At 36.9% G+C, this 14,085-nt stretch overlaps 1 protein-coding gene across 1 annotated transcript; it reads left to right on the top strand.

Annotated features, from left to right (window-relative positions):
• The first annotated feature begins 386 nt into the window (after positions 1–386).
• Positions 387–13,152, top strand: LOC118055733 (TMV resistance protein N). The gene is made up of 9 exons (XM_073409897.1): positions 387–546; positions 3,247–3,329; positions 3,969–4,119; positions 4,377–4,869; positions 5,014–6,109; positions 6,216–6,491; positions 6,600–7,262; positions 7,531–8,511; positions 12,745–13,152. The coding sequence occupies exons 1-9, from the start codon at positions 387–389 to the stop codon at positions 13,150–13,152; spliced, it is 4,311 nt and encodes a 1,436-aa protein (XP_073265998.1).
• Positions 13,153–14,085: the final 933 nt, after the last annotated feature.

Raw genomic sequence — 14,085 nt, 5'->3', positions numbered from 1 at the left:
TGATTAATTTGTTAAATTATTATTGTTAATGTTGAATTTACCTTAGAATTAGTAATTGCATTTGTTGGAATAATTAGTAATTGCATATGTTTTTAATAGTTAGTTTATATTTTTTTTTAATTTATTGAATAAATTTTATTGTTGTATTGCCATAATGAATATTTAATAATTTGTTGAATTAATATTGTTAATGTAGAATTTACATTAGGATTAGTAATTGAATGTGTTGGAATAATTAGTATAGATTGGGTCAATTGGTTGTGGATATTGTTAATATTTGCAGGTTTGTGGATTTGGGTAGTATCCAAGTATAGGGAAGGTGCTGCCGAATTTTTTTTTACATTTCAATTGCATTATATAATTATTTATATAAAATTGGTTAGATAATGCAGAGAATGAAAACCAGAGCTTCACGTACGGTCGCACCTAGTTCATCTAGCAGCGACGAAGACATTTCCTTAGGTGTCTCTCAAGAAGAGGCACCTACACCACTTACGCCGTCGGTTGATGCTGCCTCTTCCAGCGATGTTTCACATCGCAGAAGCGGCATGCCTTCGTAGCGGAATCGATGGACCCGCAAGTACGAGGCACAATGGAAGGACGATCTTTCAATGTAAGTTTGTTAAGGTTTTAATTTTTTTTTTTTTAAAAAAACAAATTTATAAAGTCACTATTTAATTAATTTCAATTCTTTTCAGGTTCACAAACATTGAGGCCACCCGAGTAATATCATCGGCGTTTAAAGCGTCGATGGAGATTCCATTGTTTCAATGGAGTCAGATATCCAGGCATCCTGAATGGATGCCTCAAATCAATGCATGGTTTTCTAGATTTGAGGTTCGTGTTAATATATAATTTTCAGCTTATTTCTAATAAATTCTTAATATAATTGTAAATAAATTATTAAAATTTTTAAAAATTATTTTTCATACACAGAATCGATTCTGCTGGAACGACGAACATAACAGTGTTGTGAGGAGGGTGTGGGAAAATCACGTGGCAACTAGGTAACATCGAAAACAATACAACTTTTTTTTACAAAAAAAATTTATGTTTCGAAATGTAATTTTTTATTGCGTTAAGTAGGTTGCGTGATTTTTGATATGAAGCCCAAAAAAAGGCAAAAAAAACTGTGAGGGATAGGGGGTTCCAAGGCTAGAACGATGTTGCGGTTTGGAGGGATTTCAAACCGATATACATCCCGGAGGATATATGGCCGCACTATCTTGAGCACGTGACGTCTGAGCGGTTCACACGACGCTCACAGTCCGGTGCTGGCAACCGAAATCAGCCCATTCATGGCTTGGTGACAACGCACACCGACAGCTCCGTTCCGTTTGCTGCACATGCAAAACGGATGGTAAGATTAATTTAAATGAAATATATCGTTCAATTAATTTGTTGTTAATAAATTTTTTTCATTACAGGCTACGTCTCTTGGACGTGAGCCGAGCCCTATGGAGCTGTTTGTCGAGACGCACGTGCGGAGTCAAGACCGCCAAAAGGGGGTGCAACAGTTTGTTGACAGCAGCGCCCAACATTTTATGGTATGTTTATTCATCCATTTTATTTTGTAAGTTATTATTATGTTTATCGAATTGAATATGATTATTACTTTTTTTTATTTTCAGGAGACCTATAATAATCGGTTGAGGGAGACATACGGGGACGATCCTTCAACCCATCCGGAATTTGACTCGGATTTATGGATGGAGGTTGGATCGTCAGGTGGACCCGATAAGAATCGGGTTTACGGGCTCTCCAACACTAGGGCCGACAACTTGCGGACGACCCGTACTGCTTCAACCGTCGGGAGCTCCCAATCAGTATCGAGCTCCCAATCTAAGGAGTACATGGCCTTGCAGCAAAGGTGCAACCAAATATCAGAGGCGTACACACAACTCAAAGAACAATACACAACAGAATCTGCGCAACAAAGAGCGGCCTATGAAGAGCTTCGTCAAATGGTCATAAACATGTCACAAGGTGAAACATGTGCACCCAATCCAAGTTGGCCGCATAATAGTCAGCCTCCTCCTCCTGATCCTCCTCAACCTCCTTTATATTAATTTTTGATAAACATTATTTACATTTAAAATTTCATTTAATGTTTTTTTTGAACAATTTCATTTTGTAATGAATATTATTTATCTTACATTTTTTTGTTTTTGATGCTTAATATAAATTTTATTTGCATAATTGGTTTTTATTACCATTAATTTATATCATTTTATATTATGTATTATAAATAATTATAAAAAAAATTAGAAAAAAAACAATTACAAAGGGATTTACCGACGGAATAAATCTGTCGGCATTAGATAGTAGTCGCGACCATCACCGACAAATTTCCAGACGTATAAATCCGGTCGGTGTTTTCATGACTCACCAACAGATTTACCGACGGATTCATTCCGTTGGTATGATATATTACCGACAAATTCACAGACGGTATATTTTGTTGGTATGTCAACAATTCACCGACTAAATTACCGACGGACTAACAATCCGTCGGTATTATTGAAGCGGGAAATTTTTTTTTTGGCGCGCAAATTCCGTCTGTAAAACCGTCGGTAAATGGTTTTTTTGTTTTGCCGACCGATATAGCGACGGAATGGGGAATCACCGACGAAAGGTAAGCCGACGGACGTATTCCGTCGGTAATGTAGTCGATAAATATTTTATCGACATACTATCAATCACAGACCGACGGAATATTTCCGTCGGTAAAACTGTGAATTCTTGTTGTGACTGTGATGTTGCCAAAACACTTGCAAGCTAGTCTTTGTATGTACCATCATCATCCATCGAAGTCTAAGTCTAATAACTTACAAAATAGGCTTCAACCACTCATTATTCGTCCAAAGGGGATGTACAGTACGTGTCTGGCTAAAACTTGGAAAGGGTTAGAGTGTACTTAATTTAGTTTTAGGAAAGATATTTAAAAATATGATAGTGAGTGTTTTTAAATTTTTTTTATTAAAAATATATTAAAATAATTTTTTATATTTTAAAAATTATTTTTAATATTAACTAATTATAATAATTTTAAAATATAAAAAATATATTTCAAAATTTAATCCTCGAGTCTATATTAGATGCGCGCTAAAGCAACAACTATAATCAATCAGCAACAACCGGGAAATTACCTTGATCACACGCTGCTAAAGAAATTTCCAAGCTCCTATTCCTATATATGATACCCGAAACAATATTGCCTTCAGTCCTCGTTTCTTTACTCTTCAGCTAACCTTTCTGATTGCTGCAAGTTGATCTTTACAGTCACCAGGTTCGTGGAATCCGAACAACTCAAACACCATAGAATTGAGGTAACCTTTGCGATTGTTGCTACTGATTGCATGCAGGCGTGTAGTTGCTACTGATTGTTTTGAAAACATGGGATTTTATGCTGCCATGTTTTTTGCTTGTAACTCTTCTTTGCTTCTTTGAAACTACAAGTAAATTCACGGACTGACTTGGAAATTAATAACCATTTTTGTTCAATTCACTATTTAACGTTCAATTCCTTGTCATTTACAAAAGGAATTTCCCTTGTTTTAGTCTTTACAGTAATATTAATTGTTGCATGACAGCAACATTAACACTAAGAAGATTGCCAGGGAAAATAATTGTTGCATTGGCTCTTATGTCCTCATGTTCTTGCTGGTAACTCTTCTTTGCTTGTTGGAAACTATAACAAAAATTGATAACCGTGTTTGGGTAGTTGGAATAAAGTATCGTCCCAGGAATAGCCTTTCAGTTCTGAGACGTCAAACAAAGGCACCTAGCTGGAAGCAGTATTAATTAATCAGCTAACCTCTCTCCCAGATTGCTGCAATTTCATAGCTTGTGTGGAATCCAACCAACCCTTTGCTATGTAGAGGTATAGCTCTACCTCTTCTTTGCTTCTTTCTTGTTTTAATTTCATGTCTTTACTCATAACAATAATTTGAAAGCTTTATGTTCAGATAGACATCATTGATGAGTTTATTGAGTTAATTCCTTGCATGTCTTCTAGAACAAGATCATTCCATTTTAGAATGCCGAAAGAAAAACGCAAACAATCCAAAGATGAAGAAAATGATTCATCCTCGCGAAGGAGAAGAAAAGCTGACCTCAATAAGCTTTTTAAATGCTATTGTTTTATGCTCTCTGGTTCTTAAACTTGAAGTATTAGGTGGAACTTAATGAATGAATGATTTTCTTACCTTACTCTCTAATAGTAATTGCGTTGAAATTCCTACTCAGCACATTCATATATTTGTATTGTCTTAGATGATCACTTCACATGTATCCCTTACTAGTTATAATTGCAAGATAGCAGATACCTCCTGCAATCGCTACATTGCCAATTAATCGTGCCTTAATTTCTGCAGCTGCCATGACAGAGCCAGATTCTTCTCGATCTAGACCACAAGAGGCCTATGATGTCTTTTTGAGTTTTAGAGGAGAAGATACTCGCAAGACATTTACAGATCATCTATATACTGCCTTAGTCCAAGCAGGAATCCACACTTTTCGAGATGATGATGAACTTCCTAGAGGAGAAGAAATCTCCCACCATCTCCTCGAGGCAATTCAAGAATCAAAGATATGTATAGTGGTCTTCTCAAAAGGATATGCTTCTTCTAGATGGTGTCTTGATGAACTTGTGGAGATTCTGAAGTGCAAATATAGGAAAACTAGTCAGATTGCTCTTCCTATATTCTATGACATCGATCCTTCAGATGTGAGAAAACAGACTGGCAGTTTTGCAGAAGCATTTGTTAAACATGAAGAACATTCTGAAGAGAAGGTGAAGGAGTGGAGAGAAGCTCTTGAAGAGGCAGGAAATCTATCTGGATGGAATCTCAAAGATATGGCAAATGGGTAGGCCTTTTCTCTATAAGATTCAATTCCACACATTTATATATGGAGTCATTATACATTATATATTTTACAATGTGAAACAATAAAATACTTTTTGAACATACTTAATTCTCTCGCTATTAACTTGCTTTTGTCTATGAACAGGCATGAAGCAAAATTTATCCAACATATTATCAAGGAAGTGTGGAATAAATTGTATCCCAAGGACATGAATGTTGGTACTCACCCAGTAGGTATTGATCCCCTTGTCAACGAAATCAGAGACTTCGTAAGTAATGGAACAGAGAAGGTTTGCATTGTGGGCATACATGGGATGCCCGGAATAGGAAAGACGACTATAGCAAAAGAAGTATTTAATAAACTCTGCGATGAATTCGAGGGAAGCTCTTTTCTTTTGAATGTCAAAGAAAAATCAGAATCTAAGGATATGGTTCTTTTACAGCAACAACTTCTTCATGATATTTTAAGACAAAATACTGAGAAGATCAATAATGTTGATAGAGGAAAGGTTCTGATCAAAGAACGACTTCCGCACAAAAGAGTTCTTGTTGTTGTTGACGATGTGGCTCGTCCAGACCAACTACTTGATTTGATGGGAGAGCCAAGCTGGTTAGGCCCTGGAAGTAGGGTAATAATTACAACTACAGATGAAAGCTTACTTCTTGAAGCTGATCAAAGATACCAGGTTCAAGAATTTAACCGGGATAACTCCCTTCAGCTTTTCTGTAGGCATGCGTTTAGGGACACCAAGCCAGCAAAAGATTATGTTGAGCTTTCGAATGATGTAGTTGAATACTGTGGAGGACTTCCTTTAGCTCTTAAGGTTTTAGGTTCTTGTTTGTATGGGAAAAACCAAGCTAGATGGGAATCTGTAATTGACAAATTAAGAAAATTTCCAAATAGTGAAATTCAGAAAAAACTTAGAATAAGTTTTGACACACTGGATGAATCTACACTAAAGAATACATTTCTTGATATTGCATGCTTCTTTATTGGTAGAAAGAAAGAATACGTAGCAAAAGTGCTAGAAGGATGTTATGGTTACAATCCAGAAGATGATTTTGGAACTCTCATTGAACGGTCTCTGATTAAAGTTGATGATTCTGGAACGATAGGCATGCATGGTCTATTACGAGGGATGGGAAGGGAGATCGTTAAGGAAGAGTCACCTGAAAATCCTGCGCAAAGGAGCAGAATTTGGAGTCAAGAGGATGCGTGGATAGTACTCAAGATGCAGATGGTAAGCACTCAATGCATACAGAAAAGCACATTCATTTGTATCTTTATTGTCAAACTTATTACAAACAATCATATTAAAGTTCTATTGATTTTTTTTTCTTTTTTAGGGAACAGAAGTTGTAAAGGGCCTTACACTGGATGTGAGAAGATCAGAAGACAAATCACTAAGCACTGGATCATTTACAAAAATGAAATTGTTAAAATTACTCCAAATCAATGGCGTAGAACTCACCGGGTCTTTTGAACGGCTTTCTAAAGTGTTGACGTGGATTTGTTGGCTTGAATGTCCTTTGGAATTTTTGCCATCTGATTTTACACTAGACTACCTAGTTGTTATTGATCTGCGGTACAGTAACATCAGAGAACTATGGAAGGAAAAAAAGGTGCGGAACATATCAAAATGTCCAAAACTTTGTCTGTTATGTAATTTATATTTACAAGTTACAACTTTTGATGATTTTTTTTTATTATTTTCCTCATTGTCCTGATAGATTCTCAACAAGCTAAAGATTCTTGATCTCAGTTATTCAAAAAACCTTGTTAAAACACCAAACATGCACAGTTCAAATCTAGAGAAACTACTGCTTGAAGGTTGCTCAAGTTTAGTTGAAGTACATCAATGTATTGGACATTCAAAGTCTCTTGTAAGTTTGAATATTTCAGGGTGTTCACAACTTCAGAAGCTGCCGGAGTGCATGGGTGATATTGAGTCCTTGACTGAGCTTATAGCAGATGGAATTAACAACGAGCAATTTCTCTTTTCAGTTGAACATTTGAGGTGTGTGAGGAAGTTGTCATTGCGCGGACACTGGGACTGGAACTGGAACTTACCATATTGGCCTTCACGAAATTCTTCTTGGATTCCAGCTTTTCTGCTAACTCCAACTTCCACTATTTGGAGATTATTGGGAAAGCTAAAACTTGGTTATGGTTTGTCTGAACGGGCAACTAATTCCATTGATTTTGGAGGTTTATCCTCTCTCGAAGAATTGGATTTATCAGGAAACAATTTCTTCAGCCTGCCTTCTGGCATCGGCATCCTTTCTAAGCTGTGGCTTTTGACCGTTCACGGATGCGGAAATCTTGTATCAATCCCAGAGCTCCCCTCAAATTTAGAACATTTGGATGCATTTGGTTGCCAATCAATGCAATGGGTAAGACTAAAAATCCAAGCAAAAAAAAATCTAAATCTGGATCTGTTTTGTTGTCCGAATTTAATAGAGATTCAAGGCATGGAAGGTCTAAGTAATCATGGCTGGATTATTTCCCATGTTACCAAGAGCAAGTTATCAAATACTTATAAGAAAAGTCTTGTTGAGGTACTACTTCTGTCTCTCTTGCACATAAATAAGCACATACTATATATTCATGAATTAATTAATGTCAAATATTCAACATTCCTTGAAATCAATATATATACAGGCATTGTGCTATGGTGGTTACGGGTATCATATTCTCTTCAATCATTGTTATACATTCAGCCACAGAGATAAGTTCACTATGATTCCAAATTGGTTCAGCTACCGTGGAAAAGGAACTTCATTATCATTTCATATACCTCCAGTTTTCCAAGGCTTGGTCGTTGGGGTTGCCTGTCCATGCTTGCTGTTAGGTCATTTTGAAACTGCCAAATTGGGTATAAAAAATAAAAGCAACGGTATTCAATTGTTTAAAGCAAAGGTATGCGATTTTGCCAGTAGAAATTGGGTGAGATACTTAAGTATAAGTGAGATGGCAATGAAAGAATATTCTGGAGATGAGGGATTGGAACTGTTCGTGGAAGTTCGGCACAAATTCCTGGAGATGATAGAATACGCTGAAGTGTTTGAATGTGGGATCCATGTGATAGTTGAAAAAACAGATTCATTTGAAGGGTCAGAGTGGGATCATGAGTCTGAAGTTGGAAGAGATAGAGTAATACCTGCACCACCATATCTGTCTCAAAATGCACTGTACAATTCCATTGAGATTGACGGTAAGCAAGGTCAGAGTAATTTATCAAAATATGCAGAGGATCGGCTACTTGAGGTACTATTTCTGTCTCTCTTGCATGGAATTGGCACCCACACACACATATATAGCATGCATATATGTGTATATACATATATATTAATCAGAGTGCATTCCTTGAATTCAATATTTATGCAGAGAATCTTCGATTATCATTATCTTAGACCCCTCGACTATTCTATGATTCCAAAATGTTTCCGCTACCGTGGAGAAGGATGTTCATTATCATTTCGTATACCTCTAGTTTTCGAAGGCTTGGTCATTTGGGCTGTTTGTTCAGGTGGTGGGCATCAAGAATTCAAGGCTATTATAAAAAGTAAAAGCAACGATATTCAATTGTTCGAAGCTACTCATGCAAGACCCTATTTCCGTAGTAGGTGGGTAAGATTCATTAGTAAACGTGATGGGGACACCGAACCGGAAATATTATTTACGCACGCGCATGATCATAGACGATGGAGGATAGCCCAAACCATTGAGAAATTGGGCTTTAACTTATGTTTTTGGGTTTAATTTATATGGACTTTCAGTTGAGTTTTATTAATTTAGCTTTATTTGTTGGGCTTGATTTAATTAATGTTGGATATTTTATTTAATGGGCCATAAGCCCAATTGCTTATTCAAGTTAGGGTTTTAGTATAAATACCCTACTTTTCTAAATGTTAAGGGACTTTTGATGATTAATGAAAAAATGCAGATTTGCATATCTCCAACCCCTTTCCTCCTCTTCTTCTTAGCTTCTTTCTTTCTCTAAAGCTTCTTTCTTTTCTTGCTTTAATTCTTTTTATTTGTTGTCCCGCGTCAAATTTGGTATCAGAGCACGGTTTTTAATTGTTCTTACAATTAATCGATCCATGTGTTATGTTTAACCCTAGAACAATCTGGGAAAAAAAAAAAAATTACTGTTCATAAAAAAAGTTACTGTTCATCGACTGTGCAGCCGCTGAGAGGAAAAAAAACCTGATCAACACTGTTCATAGGCACTGTTCATCTCCCTCAGCAAACAGTCGCCGAACTCAAATTGTCACTGTTCAACGCCGATTACAGCTTGCATCAACGCCGATCACACCGAGACCCACGGCGACAGATTCTCCAACAGGAGGCTGCTCCCTACGCCACCGACAGATCACCAAAATCGTCTTCAGCGGCGCCTCCTTTAACCGACAGAGACCCGCGGCTTCAGCAGCCAAATCAGAGCCACAAACCACCAGATGCCGCTACCCACAACACCCATCACAGCCAGCATCTATTCGGGTTCACCACAGCAAAGGCAACGCAATAGATCTCCATCTGCCACCGTCCACAGTGTCATCGCCTTCAACAGCAACATCGGATCCACGCATCAACTGGCCCCCGTCCACAGTGACACCACAGCCCCTTTCCTCGCACCGCAGGTCCCAAGCAAAATCACAGATCCACTTCTCTTGCGTCGCCGTCAGCAGTGGCAACGAACTGCAGAAGACAAGGAAGAAGAGCTCTTCACACAAAATAATTCACCCTGCCACGTCATCACCACATCACCTGCCACGTCATCACTCTGAAGCAGCATCAGCAGCCACGCCATGTCAGCATAAAGCGCCACGTCATCTCCCTGTTGCCACGTCAGCTAACACGTAATTTGAGGTCTCTCCTAGATCAATTTAAATCCCGGTGGTAAATTACTCTACTCTTTGGTTTGTTGATTTTTACTTCTTTGGTATTGCACTTAGTATTCGAAATTATCATTAATATTTCTTTTTGTGCCAAAAAAAAAAAAAAAATCTCACCTAGCATTTTTATTGTTAATTATGTTCATCAACCTCTTTTATTAGTGATAGCTAATATCTTGTTCTATTTGATAATTATAAGTTATCGCTTGTGACATCGTGTTTGATTAATCATTTACACTTAAAAAAAAATCTAGTATTACATGCTTACAATTTTATTAGTGTAATTTGTTCTTGATTAATCTCCACGTTTAAAAAAAAAAAAAAGATAAAAAAAAAAATTAGCTTTATTTTTGTATTGTGATTTTACATGCAAGAACCATTTGTGATCTCAATTCCATTTATAAGTTAGTATTGCATGCATTTGTGTCACGATCATCTAGTGTCTAAGCTCAAGTTTACACTTACTGTAGACTCAACCTTTAGTGATACTCTGATGATCATTTCAAAGGAACTGCAAACTTAGGTGATCAACATGTTTAGAAGAATTGAGCCCCAAGAGAGTTTTCGAATAAGGCACTCAACGACCAATAAATATCACATGAATAATCATTATGGACAAGATCACTCTGAGCGACACCAATATGACCATCATTTAGGTTACTCTAAACACGATGACTTTGATGAGCGAGTCTTGAGTCCTTACAAAATAGAAGCCCCCACTTTTGACGGTCGTCATGACCCTTGGATATTTGATATGTGGATTCGTGATATGGATCAATTCTTTGAGTGGCATAATTTGTCTGATAATAAGAGAGTTAGATTTGCTAAGATGAAACTCATTGATAAAGCCAAAATTTATTGGAGAGATGTTGAGGATTGTTTAGAGATGAGAGGTAAACCTCCTATAACTGATTGGATCAAAATGAAACAAAAACTTCAGGAAAAGTACCTACCCCAGTCTTATAGGAGTAAACTCTTAGACCAATGGAACAATCTAAGACAAGGGAACAAGTCTATCAATGAGTATATAACGCAGTTTAATGATTACATGATTAGATGTGCCATAAGAGAGAATGAAGCCATGACTTTGCGTAGATTTTGTAGAGGCTTAAATGATGATCTTAGAAGAGAAGTTGTATTTCAAGGTGTATCTACCCTTGACCAAGCTTATACCTTAACTAAAGACTACAAGTTGGTCACAAAGAATCAGTGGAAAAATCGCCAGGACTCTTATAGTATCCTTATTAGGTCCCAATTCAGAAGTAGTGATTCTTTGTTAGTTGCTTCACCCCACAGACCTAATCCTAGTAACTCACAACCTTACAAGAAAGATAAAGGCAAACGAGTTGTTAATGAAGTGTCTAAAGTGAGTTCTATGGTTAAGTGTACTAATTGTCTAGGTTTTGGTCATATCTCTTTAGATTGTACCTCTAAACCTTTAGTCATCGAAAAATATAAGGATCTATGTAAAGAGGAATATTGTAGTGTTGAAGTGTATGAGCCTAATCTTGAGGATTTTAGTGACCTGGATGACGAGGATGTGCAAGAAGAGGGACCCAACACAATAAGTCCCAATGAGCTGGAGAATGAGGTTAAGAAAGAGTCTGATATGTATGCTTTAATGGTAGAGGAAGTTTTAGGAAACTCTTCAGTGGAATCACCTATAGAGATAAGTATGGTCTTAGAAGAGTCTCATGATATTAGTTCTCCTGAATTATCTGGTTCCTCACCCCACATGCTTGGTGTCCAGGACATCATAAGTTTAGAGCAACATATTGAACTTCTTGACTTCTTACCACATGCACGTGATGAGGAAGATGAAGATAATCCTAGGTTACTTGATTGTGTCCATACCATATCTACACAGGTTTCAGACAATGCTTGTCTCATTCCACACCCTCAATCATTTAGTGTTCATAGTTACAAACCTGAGGAACTGATAGAACACCTTCCCATATCCCCTCACAATAGGATGTCTAAGTCAGCTGAGTCATTACCATGTAGGGTTCATAATTTGCATATTGAGATCATGAAACAAATTCAAGCAAGTAATGAACAATACAAATTTCGAGCTGATTTACTTAAGTATCATGATGCACTTAATGTTGGAGATTATTTCATGATACAGATTAGACCTGAACGGTGTCCTTTGGAAACCGAGCATAAATTGCAAGTAAGTAGTGCTAGAACCATTCAAAGTGTTGCAAATGATTGAAATCAAATACTTATGTCATTAAATTGCCATTAAACTTTGATATTAGCTCTACTTTGAACATGAAAACCTCAGTATTTATAAAATACAACCCATCCCTGATTCTCCTTTTGATACCCCTACCTCATTATCCATATCTTTGGCACAAAAGGAACATATTAATGCTACTTTGAATGCACAAGTTGTTTTTACCAGGGATGGTGAACTTCAGCAAATCCCAGTATATGAATTCGACGACCAGATTCAGACTATACTTGGATTATCAGAGGAGCATCACAACAGCTTGATCCTTGTCATTGAGAGCATTATCGGAGCTGTCTTGACCTATACTCGACGGGGTCGAGTTCTTCCAACCCCGGGAGAATTGATGGGGACACCGAACCGGAAATATTATTTACGCACGCGCATGATCATAGACGATGGAGGATAGCCCAAACCATTGAGAAATTGGGCTTTAACTTATGTTTTTGGGTTTAATTTATATGGACTTTCAGTTGAGTTTTATTAATTTAGCTTTATTTGTTGGGCTTGATTTAATTAATGTTGGATATTTTATTTAATGGGCCATAAGCCCAATTGCTTATTCAAGTTAGGGTTTTAGTATAAATACCCTACTTTTCTAAATGTTAAGGGACTTTTGATGATTAATGAAAAAATGCAGATTTGCATATCTCCAACCCCTTTCCTCCTCTTCTTCTTAGCTTCTTTCTTTCTCTAAAGCTTCTTTCTTTTCTTGCTTTAATTCTTTTTATTTGTTGTCCCGCGTCAAAACGTGAGATGGCAATGGAAAAATATTGTGGAGATGATGCATTGGAACTACATGTGATATTGAGGTCCAAAAAGAGTGAAGTGGTACGATGTGGGATCCATGTGATAGAGGCATATTCATATGAACGGAGCATCTACGATCAAACTCCAGCGTTGGATCATGACATTGACTACTACGAGACTTCATTTGAAGGGTCAGGTTTGGATCATGAGATTGACAACCAAGAGTCCGGAGTTGAAAGCGATAGAACGATACCTTCACCACCATATCATCTGCTTCATCATCCCCGTCATGGTTCAATGAGATTTTCTACAAGGCATCAGTGGAAAGCTTTTTTGATTCGGGCGTTCAGCCTATGGAAAATCATAATCATTCAAAAATTGTCACCTAATGATCTCAATTAGTCGAAGGATTGGTTTATGAAAAACTCCCCACATGATGCCCACTTAGCTATGATATTATCATCTTCTTGTTGTATAAAATCACTAAATAAATAAAGCATTTTTTTATCTAGCAAAATTATTGGACTAATTGGTTATGGTTGTTTAAAATTTTTTATCTAACATAATCTTCATGGGTGTTAAATGCTAATTGTTTCTAATATCATAACCCATTTTTGGGTTTTTCCCCAAAGTCACTTCTTTTTTTTCAAAAAAACAAAATCTCAAAAATATATCCGGAAGCTTCTCAATTAATTCCTGTTGCACCCTAATTGATAGTACCTTTTCTGTTAATGATAGTCTTTGAAGCCAACGTCTGGATTAAAGGGGCCCCTTCGAAAGTCCAGGTGTTTCTTTGGTTGGCAATTCAGGACAAAGTTAGTACAAGAGCTTTTCTCCATAATCGGAATGTTTTGCTCTCCACTCAAGCTTCGTCAGTCTTTTTGCAACTCGAAACTTTCAGAGCATCTTTTTTATACATTGTAACTTTTCTAGGAGTGTTTGGATGAATGTTTTGGATTGGTGTGGGTATTTAATGTTGTTTACCGAGCACATTAGACTCGCTGTTTTTGCAGTGGCCTGGAATGGTGCAAGGCAAATTTGAAAGGTTAGCTTGGAAACTAATCTCCAGTAGTACTATACTTAGGGTATTTAGGAACAAATTTTTTTTTAAGGAGGTAACCAGAAGCTTGTTTGATTGTTTCTCCACCATCCTTTATCGAGTTGCTTTTTGGTTGCATACTCTAGTTTCAAACTTCACTTATACAGGAAATGACCTTTAAAGATCTTCTGATGGCATCAAATCGTGGTGTAATAAGAAATCTTAGGTAGTCTCTTTGTTTTTGTTGTAGTAGATTTTTTTTTGTTCTCTAAGTCTGTTCCTTTTTTGTTCTCTCT

This window comes from Populus alba, chromosome 6, assembly GCF_005239225.2.
Source record: "Populus alba chromosome 6, ASM523922v2, whole genome shotgun sequence".
Lineage (NCBI taxonomy): Eukaryota > Viridiplantae > Streptophyta > Magnoliopsida > Malpighiales > Salicaceae > Populus > Populus alba.
Note: the sequence above shows the minus strand (reverse complement) of the source record. Positions and strands in the feature narration are given on the sequence as shown.